Source organism: Atheta coriaria, unplaced genomic scaffold, assembly GCF_025399875.1.
Source record: "Atheta coriaria isolate IRGN ID8LTWV9N9 unplaced genomic scaffold, Caltech_Dcor_3.1 hic_scaffold_10_pilon, whole genome shotgun sequence".
In the NCBI taxonomy this organism is placed as follows: domain Eukaryota; kingdom Metazoa; phylum Arthropoda; class Insecta; order Coleoptera; family Staphylinidae; genus Dalotia; species Dalotia coriaria.
The window spans coordinates 10122469-10141448 of NW_027045452.1; the positions used below are offsets into that span (position 1 = coordinate 10122469).

General features: G+C 40.9%; 1 protein-coding gene across 4 annotated transcripts; it reads left to right on the forward strand.

The window, feature by feature from the left end:
• Positions 1–124: 124 nt before the first annotated feature.
• Positions 125–10053, forward strand: alpha-Spec (alpha spectrin). 4 transcript variants are annotated; one of them, XM_065313792.1, is made up of 12 exons: positions 125–278; positions 1190–2868; positions 3087–5132; positions 5189–5470; positions 5587–5631; positions 6001–6149; positions 6205–7979; positions 8045–8385; positions 8445–8707; positions 8800–8823; positions 8983–9583; positions 9641–10053. In XM_065313792.1, the coding sequence occupies exons 2-12, from the start codon at positions 1207–1209 to the stop codon at positions 9767–9769; spliced, it is 7317 nt and encodes a 2438-aa protein (XP_065169864.1). In that variant the 5' UTR covers positions 125–278; positions 1190–1206; the 3' UTR covers positions 9770–10053. The 4 variants fall into 4 exon arrangements, with proteins under 4 accessions (XP_065169864.1, XP_065169865.1, XP_065169866.1 ...); XM_065313793.1 differs by lacking the exon at positions 8800–8823 and having other exon boundaries at positions 126–278; XM_065313794.1 differs by lacking the exon at positions 5587–5631 and having other exon boundaries at positions 126–278.
• Positions 10054–18980: the final 8927 nt, after the last annotated feature.

Consider the following 18980-nt stretch of genomic DNA (forward strand, 5'->3'; position numbering starts at 1 on the left):
TGTTTATTTTGTTTCATGTCGCATCATATCACAGGAATGTTCCTACCGTGTTGCTGATTGGTTGATATTTCTCATCCTCTGCTGCAGGATTGAAGAGCGCATGCGCTGGGACGTGTAACAGACGCACCCATACGCACTGCACTACCGCATTGATGAGACCGGCAGCGGCCGCCATCGTTGTTTTATCCAGTCCAGTGCAAGACACGAACGGAATTTGGGTGCAGATTGTGAATTAATTATTCAGTGCTGGTGATAAGCAACGACAGCGAGTGGCGAGGGTAAGTCCTCTTACTATTTTGTATCAATCTGGACGCGTTTAATCCGGTGATTTGTGGAAATAATTGTGTTGGTGGTTGACACACCCAAAGTTAGGATATTTACAGCGTTTGGATCATTTTTTAAGGCTTGTTTTGTATTACGGGTGATATTTATAAGATTGATTCGGATGTGTAGGTAATTAGAATTTGGTGGGTCGTTGTTTAGTGTGCGTTTTAGGCGTGTGAGGAGTTTATTGATTGACCTTCTTACGCTAGCGGTGAACCCGTTTGAGAGGGAGTTCATATTATGTCATCGCTATTTACATTCGGTGTTCAACTGGTTCAATGATAGAGGATGTAGGTTGTTTATTGGGATCCATGTTGAAATAAAATAGGATCTACGGTAAATGAACTTCGGTAATTTGACTTTTGACAGCTACGATTATTTGCATTTTTGTTTGCGAAAATCCAATAAGCATCTATTAGAGTTCTAGAAACTTCGTCAATTGGTGTTTAAGCATAGCTTAATTTAGGATTATTAGGATTATCTACGTTGATATGATTGATATTTATATAAATTATTGAAGAAAATTGCAGTCAAATTAAATTATAGGCTCGTTTGTAATCGGTTATTATCGGCATTATTGTTAGTGAAGTGCAGCGCGCGGTGGCGTTAATAGGTACTAAATTTTCTTCATGACAGTTTATTTTAGTGTCCGACCGAACTTTTTATTTTGGTTACGAATGTGAATTTTGTAATCAATAACGGTATTTTTTGGTTGATTAACGGTATTTTTGAATCACAATATTGTTATATTGGTATATATCACCAGCAATATACCGAAAAATAGCGGTATTTTAAGCTTAAAAACCGGTATTGATACCGGTATACCGGTTTTCAACTATACCTAAACAAAAAATACAATTTCCAGAGCGTGACAAATCCAGGATGGATCAAATCCCTCCGCCCAAGGAGGTGAAAATCCTCGAAACCGCCGAGGATATCCAAGAACGTCGCCAGCAGGTCCTCACCCGCTACGACAACTTCAAACAGGACGCACGCGCAAAGCGCGAGAAACTCGAAGATGCGCGTCGCTATCAATACTTCAAGCGTGACGCCGACGAGCTGGAATCATGGATCATGGAGAAACTGCAAGCCGCCTCCGATGAGAGCTACAAAGATCCCACCAACCTCCAAGCAAAAATCCAAAAACACCAAGCGTTCGAAGCGGAAGTCTCCGCGCACAGCAACGCCATTGTTGTGCTGGACAACACCGGACGCGAGATGATCAACCAGAACCACTTCGAATCCGAAATGATACGCAAACGCCTTGAAGAACTCCACCGTCTATGGGAGCAACTACTATCAAAACTTGCTGAAAAAGGCATGAAACTACAACAGGCATTAGTATTGGTGCAATATCTACGTCAGTGTGACGAAGTCATGTTCTGGATCAAAGATAAATGCACATTTCTACAAACAGAGGAATTCGGACATGATTTGGAACATGTCGAAGTCCTACAGAGGAAATTTGATGAGTTCCAGAAAGATATGCAGAGTCAAGAATACCGCGTGACTGAGGTGAATGAACTCGCTGAGAAACTCATCTTGGATGGACACCCCGACAGAGATACAATCGTCACAAGGAAAGATGAGTTGAATGAAGCTTGGCAGAAACTGAAACAGATGGCGCTCATGCGTCAGGATAAACTCTTCGGCGCGCATGAGATTCAGCGCTTCAATCGCGACGCAGACGAAACAGTCGCGTGGATTGCCGAGAAAGACGTGGTTTTATCATCGGATGACTACGGTAGGGATTTAGCAAGTGTACAAACACTTCAGAGGAAACATGAAGGTGTTGAAAGAGACCTGGCTGCACTTGAGGATAAAGTTTCCACGCTTGGAAAGGAAGCTGATCGACTCTGTGGGATCCATGCTGATCACGGTGATCAGATTCAAGCGAAACGTGCGGAGATTGAGGATTACTGGCAGAGTCTCACCGCCAAAGCGAAGGAACGCCGTGAAAAACTCGATGAGTCGTACTTTTTGCATCGTTTCCTCGCGGATTTCCGTGATTTGGTCTCGTGGATCAACGATATGAAGGCGGTGATCTCTGCGGATGAACTTGCGAAGGATGTGAGTGGTGCTGAAGCTCTGCTTGAACGTCATCAAGAGCATAAAGGTGAGATTGATGCACGTGAGGATAGTTTTGCTACGACGATTGAAGCCGGGCATCAGTTGCTTGAGCGCGGCCATTATGCAACCGATGAGGTGAAAGAGAAGTTGTCTACCTTGAGCTCGGATAAGAACTCGCTGCTTGCGTTGTGGGAGGAGCGGAGGATCTTGTATGAACAGTGCATGGATTTGCAGCTGTTTTATAGGGATACCGAGTTGGCTGATACTTGGATGGCGAAGCAGGAAGCTTTTCTGGCGAATGAAGATCTTGGGGATTCGTTGGATTCGGTGGAGTCATTGATTAAGAAGCATGAGGATTTCGAGAAGAGTTTGGCTGCGCAGGAGGAGAAGATTAAGGCGCTGGATGAATTTGCGACCAAGTTGATTGATGGACAGCATTATGCGGCTGATGATATTGCTCAGAGGCGATCAATGGTAAGAAATATTTTAATATTTTAGTTTTATTAGTTCACTAATGATATTCAACGTCATCTGGTGTTTAAAATGGTTAAACTCTTAGACAGTTTTTGTTTGGTTATATTAGGGTTTTGACATGCCAGATGGCGCTGGATGTTAATTTGAATGAAATTCAACGCCATTTTTGATTTGTTTTTTTGTAATTTTTCTTTAAAACTAATAATTCTATTGTTTAGTTACTGGAGCGTCGTTCTGAATTGAAAGAAAAATCAGCGAATCGTAAAATGTTGCTTGAGGATGCCTCCAAGCTGCAACACTTTGAACGCGACTGCGACGAAACCAAAGGTTGGATCAACGAAAAACTCAAGTTTGCAACCGATGAGAGCTACTTGGATCCCACAAATCTCGGTGGCAAGCTTCAGAAACACCAAAACTTCGACCAGGAACTCAACGCGAACAAAACCCGCATGGAGGAGATCACCTCCACCGGCCAGGAACTGATTGATGTGCAACATTACGCCGAGCCGCGTATTCAATCCCGCATGGATGAGATTGTACAATTATGGGAGAATCTTGTACAAGCCACCGATAAAAAGGGATCGAAGTTACAAGAAGCCAGTCAACAGCAACAATACAACCGGACGATTGAAGATGTTGAGCTATGGCTGTCCGAAATCGAAGGACAACTCATGTCGGAAGACTACGGTAAAGATTTGACATCCGTGCAGAATCTACAGAAGAAACACGCGCTGTTGGAGGCTGATGTAGGCAGCCATCAAGACAGGATTGAAACAATCAAAGCTGCGGCCAATCAGTTCGTCGAACGCGGCCATTTTGATTCGGATAACATTGCGCACAAGCAGAAGAACTTGGATGATCGCTACTGCGCTCTACAAACACCAATGGCTGTACGCAAACAGAGATTATTGGACAGTTTACAAGTGCAGCAGTTATTCCGAGATATCGAGGATGAAGAAGCGTGGATCCGCGAGAAGGAACCCATTGCTGCGTCGACAAATCGCGGACGTGACTTGATCGGCGTGCAGAACTTGATTAAGAAACATCAAGCTGTGCTTGCGGAAGTTAACAATCACGACGGAAGGATTTCGGCTGTCATTAACGCCGGTAAGCAGATGATGGAAGACGAACATTTCGCGAGTGATGAGATACGTAATCGGGTGACATCTTTGTTTGAACACTGGAATCTTTTGAAAGAGAAAGCGCATCAACGCAAACAGGATTTAGAGGATTCCTTGCAAGCGCATCAGTATTATGCGGATGCAAACGAGGCGGAGTCATGGATGAAAGAGAAGGAACCCATTGTGAATTCGATGGATTACGGTAAAGATGAAGATTCCTCTGAGGCGCTTCTGAAGAAACAGGAAGCCCTGATGAGTGATCTTGTCGCGTTTGGCAATACCATCGAAGGATTAAAGGAACAAGCGGCGAGTTGTAGGCAACAAGAACCACCCGCAGTTGATGTGACAGGCAAAGAAGCCGTTATCGCCCTCTATGATTACACCGAGAAATCACCGAGGGAAGTTTCCATGAAAAAAGGCGATCTTCTCACCCTGCTGAATTCAAATAATAAAGATTGGTGGAAGGTTGAGGTGAATGATCGACAGGGATTCGTTCCGGCTGCGTACGTGAAGAAAATGGAAGCTGGACTTACAGCCTCCCAGCAAAATTTGGTCGATAATAACTCCATTGGCGCTAGGCAGACGCAAATCAACGGGCAGTATGAGCGTTTGATTAATTCCGCCAATGAACGCCAGAAGAAGTTGAACGAGACGGTGAAAGCGTATGTTTTGGTGCGTGAAGCAGCCGATCTGGCTAACTGGATCAAGGATAAGGAAATGCATGCGCAGATTGAGGACGTCGGCGAGGATTTGGAACAGGTGGAGGTGTTGCAGAAGAAGTTTGATGACTTCCAGACGGATTTGAAGGCGAACGAAGTGCGATTGGCGGAGATGAACGAAATTGCCATGCAGTTGGTAACACTGGGCCAGACCGAAGCTGCTTTGAAGATTCAAACACAGATGGAGGATTTGAATACCAAGTGGCATTCATTGCAACAACTGACGGCTGAGAGGGCGACACAACTTGGCAGTGCGCATGAAGTGCAGCGGTTCCATCGCGATGTGGATGAAACCAAGGATTGGATTCAAGAGAAAGAGGAAGCGTTGAACAATGACGATCTTGGGAAGGATTTGAGGAATGTCCAGGCTCTGCAGAGGAAACATGAAGGCTTAGAGAGAGATTTAGCGGCTTTAGGCGACAAGGTAAATAAAATTTTAGATTTTCATCATTTTTTCATCAATTATTTGATTTATTTTAGATTCGACAATTGGACGAGACCGCAAATCGACTGGTACAGACACATCCGGAGTCTGCCGAGATGACACTCGAGAAACAACGTGAAATCAACGAGGAATGGACGCAGTTGACAGCGAAAGCCACGTCAAGGAAGGAAAAACTCTTGGATTCGTACGATTTGCAACGATTCCTCAACGATCATCGTGATTTACTCGCCTGGATCCACTCCATGCTTGGTTTGGTCAGTTCAGAAGAACTTGCGAATGATGTAACTGGTGCTGAGGCACTCATCGAACGCCATCAGGTAATTTAATTGAGAATATTATTACATAAAATTACTATATACACAAGTGACACTCATAACAGAAGTTATGTTGATACACATTGCTTATGATTTTCTTGTTGGATGAATTTTTCTAGAGCTACAGATCGGAATTAGATGCACGTTACGGAAATGCTGTGCAGGTAGTTTGTGTGTCGTATTGTAACTTTTCCAAGCGCGCCCCACAAAAACGCAGTCGTATAACACAACCACACAAAGTGCTACGAACAAGTAGAGTTTATCGCACTTTTCTTTATTTTTTCTGGTTACACTAACAGATGATTAAATATTTCGTCACTTGATGTCGCGCCCAGTATGTGATTAATACCAATACCAGACCAGCGCACTTATTTTTGATTCTTTTCATTCTTTACACTTGATGTTACACTGATTCTAGTTTACGCTTTCATTAATTTTCTATTTAATGGGTTGTATTGTAGCTTTTGTCATTGGAATCGTCCAGCGAAATGCATCCATTGGGGAAATATTGTATAAATTTGTTGTGTTTTTAGGAACATCGCACGGAAATCGATGCCAGGGCTGGTACTTTCCAAGCGTTGGAGATGTTTGGTCAACAATTGTTGCAGTCCAATCATTATGCAAGTCCTGAGATTCAGGAGAAACTTGAAGCTTTGAATAAAGCACGTGAAGAGCTTGAAAGGTAGATATTTTTTAAACATTTATTAGTTAAAATACTTAAAATTGTGTTTATTTAGAGCCTGGTTAGAGCGCAGAGTTCAATTGGATCAAAATCTTGACCTGAACTTGTATTACCGTGATTGTGAACAGGCTGAGAACTGGATGTCCGACCGTGAGGCTTTCCTGGCTTCCGAAGAAGTGGATTCCAAGGGCGATAATGTCGAAGCACTCATCAAAAAACACGAAGATTTCGATAAAGCTATCAATGCACATGAAGAGAAAATTGCTGCGTTGCAATCACTTGCGGATCAATTGATTGCTGATGAACACTACGGTGCACAACAGATTGACGATAAACGTAACCAAGTTTTAGACAGGTGGCGACATCTAAAGGAGGCTTTGATTGATAAGCGATCGAAGTTAGGAGAGAGTCAAACCCTCCAGCAGTTCTCGCGTGACGCGGATGAAATTGAAAACTGGATCGCTGAGAAACTACAACTGGCTACCGAGGAATCCTACAAGGATCCAGCTAATATCCAGTCGAAACATCAGAAACATCAAGCGTTTGAAGCCGAGATTGCTGCGAATGCTGACCGTGTGCAATCTGTGTTGTCCAATGGCGATACTTTGATCAAAAAGCGACAATGCGCTGGTTCCGAAGAGGCTGTCGAGCGACGCATCAAGAGTATCACCGAACAATGGGAGTTCCTCACACAGAAGAGTCAAGAGAAGAGCTTGAAGTTGAAGGAGGCGAATAAACAACGCACGTATATCGCCGCCGTGAAAGATTTGGACTTTTGGCTTGGCGAAGTTGAAAGTCTATTGACCAGCGAAGATTCCGGCAAAGATTTAACCTCCGTGCAGAATCTGATCAAGAAACATCAGCTCGTCGAGGCTGATATCCAAGCGCACGAAGACCGCATCAAGGATATGAATGATCAAGCCGATTCTCTCATTGAATCCGGCCAGTTTGACACGGCGAATATTCAAGAGAAGCGACAGAGCATCAATGAGCGCTATGAGAGGATTAAGAACCTCGCTGCGCATCGGCAGGCGCGTCTCAACGAAGCGAACACTCTGCATCAATTCTTCCGAGATATTGCTGATGAGGAATCGTGGATCAAGGAGAAGAAACTGCTCGTTGGGTCGGATGACTACGGCCGTGATTTAACCGGCGTGCAGAATCTGAAGAAGAAGCATAAGCGTTTCGAGGCGGAGCTTGCTTCCCACGAGCCTGCGATTCAGGCCGTGCAGGAAGCCGGCGAGAAGCTGATGGATGTGTCGAATTTAGGAGTGCCTGAGATTGAACAGCGTTTGAAGGCGCTGAATCAAGCCTGGGATGAGTTGAAGCAACTAGCGGCCACCAGAGGACAGAAGTTGGATGAGTCCTTGACTTATCAACAGTTTTTGGCGACTGTTGAAGAAGAAGAGGCTTGGATCTCCGAGAAACAGCAATTGTTGTCCGTGGAGGACTATGGAGATACCATGGCTGCTGTGCAGGGGTTGTTGAAGAAGCACGATGCTTTCGATACGGATTTCCAGGCGCATCGCGATAGGTGTAATGATATCGGTGAGGATGGTAAGAAACTGGTGGCTGAGGAGAATCATCACAGCGAGGCGATCAAGCAGAAGTGTCAGCAGCTGCAGAATAAGTTGGATAATCTGGCGGCGTTGGCCAGCAAGCGGAAGATGAAGTTATTGGACAACTCTGCATATTTGCAGTTCATGTGGAAGGCGGATGTGGTGGAAAGCTGGATTGCTGATAAAGAGACGCATATTAAGAGTGAAGATTTCGGTAGGGATTTGTCTTCGGTGCAGACGCTGTTGACAAAACAGGAGACTTTTGACGCTGGTAAGTTTTTTTTTTTTTGAAAAACTTTTCATGCCAATTGATAATTATTTTATTTTTTAATATAGGTCTCTCTGCGTTTGAGCATGAAGGCATCCAGAACATCACAACACTGCGCGATCAGCTAATCCAAGCTAACCACGACCAGAGTAACAGCATCAACGAACGCCACGCTGATGTCATCAATCGCTGGCAGAAACTGCTCGCCAATTCGGACGCGCGTAAGAAGCGCCTGCTGCACATGCAGGAACAGTTCCGCCAAATCGAGGACCTGTTCCTAACGTTTGCCAAGCGCGCGTCTGCGTTCAACTCGTGGTTCGAGAACGCCGAGGAGGATCTCACTGATCCTGTGCGTTGCAACTCCATTGAAGAGATTCGCGCGTTGCGTGAAGCGCATGCGCAATTCCAGGTAATTAATTTTTAGTAAAAACGTTTGAAATGATTTAGTAAATATGCGTGTCTGTTTAGGCTTCGTTATCTTCGGCTGAAGCTGACTTCCAAGCTTTGGCGCAGCTCGACCAACAGATTAAGAGTTTCAACGTTGGAACCAATCCCTACACCTGGTTTAACATGGAGGCGCTGAAGGAGACTTGGCATAATCTGCAAAAGATTATTGCCGAGCGCGATGTGGAGCTGAGTAAGGAGGCGCATCGTCAGGAGGAGAATGATAAGCTGCGCAAGGACTTTGCCAAGCATGCCAACCTCTTCCATCAGTGGCTCACTGAGACTCGGTACGTTACATAACCTTAAACTTAACCTTAACCTCATTTTTAAGCGCATTAGAAAGCAACAGATGATTAAACATTGATTGAAATTATTTCAGTTATCGTATTCTAGGCTGGGATGGGTAAATACCCGTGTGTTGTTGTTGTTTTAACAACGATTAATCCCAAAATTAACTTGTTTTGATTGAAATTGCGCCTAAAAATATTAATAATACGCGTTGGCATGATTTTTGTTTCGTGCATGTTTTAAATACTATTTGTTAATTAAATTTGTTTAATAGGACTTCCATGATGGAAGGTTCCGGTTCTCTGGAGCAGCAGCTAGAGGCCACTAAGCGCAAGGCGGCCGAAGTTCGCGCGCGCCGTTCTGACCTCAAGGACATCGAAGGTTTAGGCGCTATTCTCGAGGAGCACCTTATTTTGGACAATCGCTACACTGAACACTCCACCGTTGGGCTGGCTCAGCAATGGGACCAGCTTGACCAGCTCGGTATGCGTATGCAACATAATCTGGAGCAGCAGATTCAAGCGCGTAATCAATCGGGCGTGTCCGAGGATGCCCTCAAGGAGTTCTCGATGATGTTCAAGCATTTCGACAAGGAGAAGTCTGGCAAGTTGAATCACAACGAATTCAAGTCTTGTCTGCGCGCATTGGGATACGATTTGCCGATGGTGGAGGAAGGACAGCCGGATCCGGAGTTTGACGCCATCTTGGATGTGGTCGATCCGAATAGAGATGGCTATGTGTCGCTGCAGGAGTACATGGCGTTCATGATCAGTAAGGAGACTGAGAATGTGCAGAGCTCCGAGGAGATCGAGAAGGCCTTCCGGGCAATCACCGCCGGCGATCGACCGTACGTCACGAAAGAGGAGTTGTACGCCGTAAGTAACATCTGTCTGTCAAATGGTGGCGTTGTTAACATGCTGATGTTTTTTTAGAATCTCAACAAAGACATGGCGGACTACTGCGTCTCGCGGATGAAACCATACTGTGAGCCGAAGACGGAGCGGCCGATTGCCGGCGCCTTGGATTACTTGGACTTCACACGGACGCTCTTCCAGAATTGAGAAACAAATTCTATTTAGTGTTAATCAAATATTTATCACATTTATGAGGTGTTTGGGCACTTTGACAACATTCGCTTGGCTGCAACAATTGTTTAATTCTTATTCTCTGTACTTTGTTCATTTCACTGCCCTACGATTTTTTTTATTTCGAACGACTATTGACTAGTGATGCTACAGAAACAGCTAATTGTGGTAGTTCAATAGACATATATATTCAATTATTATACGAAGATATGCTGGATAACATTTATATAGTTTGCTTTAAATATATAACTATGAACGCATGATTTAAACAGTGTGACTAATGTTTGTATTTTTTCGGGTTTGCGCGCGCAGTTAGGCGCTCACTTAACCCAGCGCGGCGCTTTTCCGAGGGTGCGTGGTACCTCCGTCGGGTTGGGGATGAGCCAGTGTAGCTTTACCTGATTCAAGGCAACCCGCGAGCCAGTGCAGCGAATGTGTTCCAGCACCGTAGGAACTTCGGGAAAATTAAATGTTTGAATTTTTCGTGTTTGCGCGCGATTCAGGCGGCTCACTAACTTCGACGTGGCGTTTAGAGATGCGGAATTAAATTCTCCATCGCAGGTGGTATTTGTTTGTTGTAGGAATCTTCGACCTGTACGAAGGACTAATTTTTGCTTGTTTGTGGGATTTTGCACCTGAGTCTGGCATCGTGGATGGATATTCATTACTTTTCGATTATGATTGTTTCATGTATCTATTTCGCCAAACGCAAAACGACAAAAAAATGGAAATAACTGTGTGTGGTGTATTTTTCTTCTGCAGCCTATAGTTAAAGTAAATTTGTTTTTGCAGCACTTCTATTGTTTATTTACCACTTTCATTATCCATATAAAATTATATATATAAACATATATATGTTAGAATTACGAAATGTTGTTTCGGTTTTACTTAGTTTTGCCCCACAATACAGAAAGTGATTCTGGATTCAAATCGCGTGTTCAGCTTCTGGCAAACGGAATGCCGGAGCACGAGTCTGAGCCATTTTGAGATGCATGCCTGTTATCGTGTCGCTGCGTACATAAACAGAAAACCCCCATCAATGCATGACTCCCCATATCCACAGGGTGTTCTTGCATGCACAGGCATGGTCATATACGCACCTTACATATAAAAATTTTGCATTGTAAGTTTTGCTGTTCTGGTGACAAACGCATTCGACGCAATTGATACATTCTCCATGTTTATTGTAAATCGTCCTAATCGGATTGTGTACGTTTGGTTAGTTTTCGGTTGTTGACAGGTGCGGGGTTTTAGTTTTTTAGTTTTTGCTGCTGGTAGTGCAAATGGGACGCACATGCGCTGCAGTGACTTTGTGCACGGCGTGCTCAGCAAGATGGCTTGCCGCACGCGGCGTTAGTTGAGTGTAAGCCCTGCCGGTGCGTAATACGCAGCTCTACGTTTCTCTGCTTTACCTGTGCGGCTTTGTATGCCGTCGGCCATCTTCCAAAACTGGTGCGAACCGCTATTTATTTTATTCTGCACTCGCGTAAATAACGCTGGAATTTACTTAAAGTTGGTAGCGAATAAATGTAATTTATTTTAGTTTTCCAAAGCAAGCGTCTCAAGTTTCCTGATATAAGCTGGTTTTCCCCGCGTGCGCCAAAAAGCCCGCTGGTATTTTCCGCTTTTCAGTTGCATCATGGCCGTCGCCGGTATCTATCTCTGCTCTGTTGCAAATAATATGGTTCAAAAACATAATGAATACAAAAATTTATATGAACGCTTGCATCTTTTATTGAATTCAAATTAAAGTCTAAGCATTTCTAACTTGTGTCGATGTTACCAGCTAGCATTGTGCTAGCAATCTTCTTATCGCTTATCGGTGTTTCTGTTTATAAACTAGTAAGTGTTCTTATCTCGTTCGCCGTGTGGAATGCACCGTGCACACACATTTCGACAACAAACATCGTAAGTGTTTTGATGCACGAATTGATAAATATTCTTTTATTTTAAATTTGTATAAATATGTTTTAAACTTTTATTATTCATTTATTATAGTAATTGAAGAAATACCAGTGAGGGTCAGTGACGTTTCATGAGTTACCATACACGGGAGAGTAAATTCATGGGTGAGATTATAATTACATTCTTCTTCATTTCCATGGGCATAGTCTGGGGTTTCAAGGTCATTGTAATTGCTTCACCTGCTTTTCTTAATTTACTACAAGTTTAATACGTTGCCTCGCCTGGGGAAATGCATATTTTACTGATGTTTAATGTTTCCACTGGAATGCCCTTGATATGAGAATTCTATTGACATTTTCTTTTCTTCGGTTTCGCTCCGCCGGCTTACGTGAGATGCCAGGCTTGTTGGTGCATGAAAATAAAACTGATAAAAATATATTTATTCCAAAATTCTACAACTTGCAGAATTGTTTGATTTCTACTCTGTTTATCGGTGTTAGTATTTCTATTCATTAGATTATATTTAATACTTTAAATATCTCTCATTGAATTATTTTGATTTGTTCTTACCGCAATTTTACTCTGATCGGGGAATTTCCCTCTTCAGTACAGTTCGTAATTATCTACCTCGACTTTTGCAATAGATCTATGACAATTCCTAGTTATAATGCAAGTCGTCCATTCCCTGATATGTTTCCTACTTGGCATCAATACTTGTTCTACGATTCAATCACAGGATTTTTTACCCTGGTAAGTCTCTTTATCATATTTTTGTGTACTTAGTATATGTACAAGTATGTATGTATGTTTGATAATTTCTGGATTGTTTAATTTTTGCATCTCCCAGTATAAAAATGTTTTGCTAGAAAATTCCGTAACGCGAGTTATAGTGAAAAGTTCTGTTTGCTTCGCAGTACGCGTCGCGCTAGGAATTGTAGTTTTTTCTTATAAATACGGAACGCGGTGTCATAATTGTCTGGATTAATTTCCCAGGATGCAGAATTTAATTTGCATCTCCCAGTATAAAAATGTTTTGCTAGAAAATTCCCGTGAGTTATAGTGAAAAGCTGTGTTTGTGCCGCCGTAGTACGCGTCGCGCTAGGAATTGTAGTGTTGCTGCTATAACTGGCGAACGCGAAAAGTCATAATTAGATCGGATTAATTTTACCAGATGCAGAATCTTAATTTTGCATCTCCCAGTATAAAAATGTTTTGCTAGAAAATTCCGCACGCGAGTAGTGAAAGTTGTGTTTGCGCCGTAGTACGCGTCGCGCTAAATCTTCGTAGTTTTTGTTATGAATCCGGCGAACGTGCGGTGTCATATAATTGGTTCGGATTAATTTTCCTGTGATGCAGAATTTAATTTTTGAATTCCAGTATAAAAATGTTTTGTTGTGAAAATTCGCAACGCGAGTTATAGTGAAAGCTGTGTTTGCGCCGTAGTACGCGTCGCGCCAGGAATTGTAGTGCCAGCAAGCGCTATAACCGGCGAACGCGGTGTCGGTATAATTAGATCGGATTAATTTACCAGATGCAGAATTTAATTTTGCATCTCCCAGTATAAAAAATGTTTTGCTAGAAAATTCCGTAACGCGAGTTATAGTGAAAGCTGTGTTTGCGCCGCAGTACGCGTCGCGCTAGGAATTGTAGTTTTTGTTATAACTGGCGAACGCGGGTGCCGCAATTGGTTACTAATTTTCCCAGATGCAGAATTTAATTTTGCATCTCCCAGTATAAAAAATGTTTTGCTAGAAAATTCCGTAACGCGAGTTATAGTGAAAGTTGTGTTTGCGCTGCAGTACGCGCGTCGCGCTAGAATTGTAGTGTTGCTGCTATAACTGGCGAACGCGGTGCCGCAATTAGATCGGATTAATTTTACCAGATGCAGAATTTACCTTGCACTCCCCATAAAAATGTTCTTTGCCAGAAAACAAAACGCGAGTTATAGCCGGTAAAAGTTGTTTGCGCCGCAGTACGCGTCGCGCTAGAATTGTAGTTTTTCTTATAATACGCTGAAAGCGGTCACTATATCGTCAGCGCGGGCTCCAGATATGCGGAAGTAAATTTTGTCGGATTGTGGTTTGTTTGCTGTAAGGATTTCAACCTGCAACCTCAAAGTGTAGTATTCTGCATAAAAAGGCGATTTTGGTCACCCCTCGTGAAATGTTTGTATTTTTCGTGTTTGCGCGCGAGATCTATTCGCTGGCCCTACCATCGTCAGCGCGGGTCTAGATATATGCGGAATTAAATTTTCGTCGGGTTGTATTTGTTTGTTGCAGGAATCTTTAATCGTACGTGAAGCGACTAATTTTGTTTGTTTCAGGAATTTTGCACCTGACTCTAGCACGTTGAAGGACCATTCTGTATCAGGATTGTTAGTAACAAATTTCATTATCTTAAATAACTTTGTACTATTACACAAATTTGGTCTCCCAACATTTATGCTTGTGTGTTTCTTTTAATGTTAAATATTTTGCCGGTCTAATTATAATTATTTTGTTATTTCTACCTGGATCACATATTTATCGATTCCTTAAACTATTTATTTTGAAAAAGTGCATGCTAGTGCCATCTATCAATTAGAAAACTACAACAAATCGAAAGTAAGTTGAGCTTCGGTCCGTCGCCACCAGAGGTAAAGCAATCTTTACTAGTTACCGCGAAATTTATCAGTTTCCTTCAACTTTCGCGATCCCAATATTCCATCTTTTATTTTCTCGACTTGAGAGGCAAAATGACATAAAATTTGGACTCGAAACAGTCGAACCAGGGATTTGGTATTCGGATCACAGAAAGGGTGAGGAGGTATGTCAATGAAAGAGGCGGTAAATATTAATGGTGGGAAAAATTAATGTTTAACTTTTTAATTTTAATTTCAAAAAGAGAAAATCTTTTGCCTTTTTATACTAAAAATCTTTTCTTCAATTTTTTCAACGATCAATATTATGTAGTTCTTAATTTCTAGCCCTCTTAGACGAGATTCTTCAGAATTTGAAAACCGGAATTTGCAGAATAAAAGATTTTTAAACATTCATTTTTCGGCCATTAATATTTACTGCCCTCTTTATTAACTTACCTTCCTCTTTCGCCCTTCCTGCGATCCGAATACTGGCCCCTGAGTTTTGACTGTTTCAGAGTCCAAATTTTGTGTCATTTTGCCTCCCTGTGAGTCGAGTAGAAAAATAAAGATGGAATATTAGATCGCAGAAAGTTGAGGGAGGCTAAATCTCCAGCACCCTGCAAGTGGGCGTACAAGCTTACTCGTGGATAGATGGCCACTAGTGATACCGTTTTTAAATAAATATTGATACAATATAAAATTGATTTTGAACTATTTCTCATATCTAAAGCAGTGGTATTTCCATTAAAAGTTTAAAGGTTTCCATGGATTAACAAAGGATTAACGATGTTGCAAAGCTCATGTTCCCCGTTTGGAACAAATAAAATAATAAAAATTTATAGTTAAAAGTATATAAAACAAATACCTTATTCAAAACATGTAGAATATATACCCATGAATAACTCAATTTCTCAATATATACATGTAATTTATAATAAATGTTCTTTTTATAAATTTTAACATAATAAACAAAATGATGGAATAATAACAGCTTAAAATGTTGGAAATTCATTCAATCGTATTTGAATCATCATTAACACTGCCAATCCAATCTTCAATTTCTAATCTCTATAACTAGAATGAATAACAGAATAATAAAATATATAATATTATAAATTGCAAAAATATAATATACGTTCTGGGGTATTTTAGTCCAGTTGTCGTCTTAGTCCACTTTTAGCGGGTTGCAGGTCGTGAATCTCTGCAACAAACAAATACCACCCGATGGAGAATTTAATTCCAGATTCTAGGACGCTGCGTGCTGACGATAGTGAGCCCCCCTAGGATCGCGCGCAAAACCTGGAAAATGGCTACTGACAAATGAGAAAGGTGACTGTAACTTTATTCAATTTCGGGTTCTACGGTGTTCCGGAATAATGAGTCACTTTTACCGCTAGTCTCGTAAGGTGCCTGGAATCGAGTCACTTCGGTCACTAACAAATGGCCACCGGCATAGATTTAATTCTGGATTTTTGACGTCGCGCTGATATTGGTAGGGCCGGTGAGTTCGCATGTAATGAAAATATACAAAATATACAATACTGACAATTGTAGCGCACAAAATATTGCTGCTATACTGTAATTTTATTTTGCTATGCTGTGCAAATGATGAGATTTTACTTTTGTAAAATTCTGGAGATTGGAAAATTGCAGAATGTAAGTATTAGAAGGGAAAACATATCAGGGAATGGGATTTGGTAATAAAACTGGTAATTGTCTGCAATAATTGACACTGAAAATTTCGAAATTTTGGAAAAATGGTTGAATTGGTAACTGAAGGAAATTTATCGGCAAAACGCAAGAACAAACAAAGTAATTCAATGAAATATTTGTGAAATAATAAAATTGGCGTAATCTACCTAACAATAGGGAAACGCTAACAACACCGGACAAAACAAGCAGTCGTCACCTCGTGCGCAAGCTGTAGGGTACGGAATAAATAAATTTTTACTGCATTGATGCACCAACCGGCCTGCGAAGCATCTCACATCAGCGGCGGAGCAAAACCGAAAGAAAATGTCAATAAATTCGCATATCAGGGGCATTCTTAGTGGAAATGACAACATCAGTAAAATATGTATCGGGCAAATGCATAAATTTGTTGTAATTCAAAACCGGAAATGACAATTACAATGACGCGAAACGAATTCATGCCTATGCGAAGAAATTTAATTATACCACCATGAATTCGCAAGGTAAATCTCATGAAACGTGTCACTGACTCACTCGGTATTTCACTACTATAATAAATGAATAATAAAAGCTAAAACATGTGCTTATACAAATGCAAAATTGCGCGAATGTTATCAATTCGTGCATCAAAACACGATGTTTGCTGTCGAAATGTGCGCACGGGTGCATTCCACACGGCGAACGGGTTAAACAATAATTGCTGGGAAACAAAACCGATAAGCGCTGGCCAGTCACAAGATTGAACACAATGCCAGGGGCTGGCAATATCGGTGCCGTTGTGAAAAGGTTTGATTATAACTGGAATTTAATGTGTAAAAAGATGCAAAACGTGTTCATATGAATTTCGTATTAATTTCTATGTTTTAAGACTGCATTGTTTGGTAACAGAGCTGGACATAATGGCGGCGGGCCATGATGCACCTGTGCCGCAAACATTACGCACGCATTTAACGCGACGTTATAACGGTTACTGACAGACGCTTAGAATGGAAAATCAAATCAATTAAATTTTTATCATTCTTAACTTTAAATGAAAATCCGTGTTATTTACGCCGAAAATAATACAGTACTTACCAATTGTTATTTTGGCTGACGGCAATTTCAAAACAGGTAACATAGTCAAAGGGATATACTTACGCAAAATAATAAATGTCAATACTAAAAGCTTTTCAAAATTAAAATGTTTAAAATTAAATAACAGTCAATTGGATGATCGAATGGCAATACGAAAGTGCAGTTCGGACAAACAATGAGTCGCGCAAAATAATGTCTGGATCATCAGCGACGGGCACAAAATTTCATGTGTTGCATACAAATGACGATGTGCGGTGTCTATGATGTGCCGGCATGAACAGCATCTTTGGCGCGAATTTCGCATTTTGGCTGTTTTAATTTTGGGACAAAATTCCGCGATGCAGCAACATGCGGCGTGGAGTGCTAAAATGCATAATACTTGCAATGATACAGTGTATATTATGTTCAAACAAAACACAATTTTGTGTTTAGCTGTTCACGCTTGCTGGATAAATATAGAAAATAAATAATACAAGTTTTATTTTACAATTTTAATCTGGCGTGGTGGCTGAATTACGAGCATAAAATGATAATGCAGTTCTGAAGTTTTAGTGCAATAAAATCGATTGCAATTCTGATTTTTATGCTGGGACAGATTGCCAGATTTGCTGTGATTTTACATAAATATTTATGATATTTAATTTTGAAATATTTTAATGTTTTCGTTTGGTAACATATTGGTTCGTAATCATCTGGCTGATAATAAAAATGTATTTGAATTAATATAAATGGTTAATATATTCATGAAAGAAATTGAAATAAATATTTTACTTTAGATTTACGATGCTAATATAATAAAATGAAGCAATGGTGTGTTTTGGATTTTAATGAAATAAAGAATGATAACTGCAGGTAAAATAAATTTATTCTTTGCATGAAACGGTGATCTACTAATGGACATTTGGTGTGCACTCACACTTCACTTCAATGCTACTATTTTAATGCAAAACGGCACATCGTGGAAGTATCTAAATCTTGGAAAGTTTATTAATCAACTTACTAAAACACGTTTTATCAACATGCAAACAAAAATGATGCCAATTGTATTATCTGGAAATGAGGTAAATAAAATACAGGCAGATACAGAATTAAATTCCGCATCAGGGAAAATGATTTCTTGCTATTGTGATACCGTTCGGAGCGTTATATTCAATCATTTCATTTTATTCAATCGCGAATATCCTCGTAAACTAAAAGAGATACCAAGATCTGATCGCAGCGTCTTAATCTACGGACCAATCTCTATCAGATAGATAAGCCGCTAGTGTGGTGTGAAATCTGAGAGAAGAAATTTTCATTCTTAAGAAAAATTGCCAAGGGGTGCTGATACTTTTTCGACGATTTTCAAAAATTCATATCTCTTAAACTAAAAGCAGATTGCTACCAACAAAATTGTTGATTATGAAAGATTGAAGATTCTCTATCAGATAAAATATAAACAATTATATTTCCTACAGTAAAAGTCGAAAAACGCGACTAAAAGTGCTAAAAAGTGACATTTTGCAATTTTGCCCATTTTATTCAACTGCGCATATCCGTAAACTAAAAAGAGATAATTAAGATCTCGCTCGCAGCGTCTTTAATCTACGGACCAACCTCTATCAGATAGGATAGCGCGGGGGCGGGAAATCTGAGAGATGAAATTTTCATTCCAGAAAAATTGCCATAAAGGGTGCTTGATACTTTTTCGACGATTTTCAAAAATTCATATCTCTTAAACTAAAGCAGATTGCTACCAACGAATTGTTGATTATGAAAGATTGGAAGATTCCTCTATCAAAGATAAAAATATGTTCAACACTCATATTTCCTACAGTAAAAGTCGAAAACGCGACTAAAAGTGCTAAAAGTGACATTTTGCAATTTTTGCCAATTTTATTCAATTGCGCATATCTC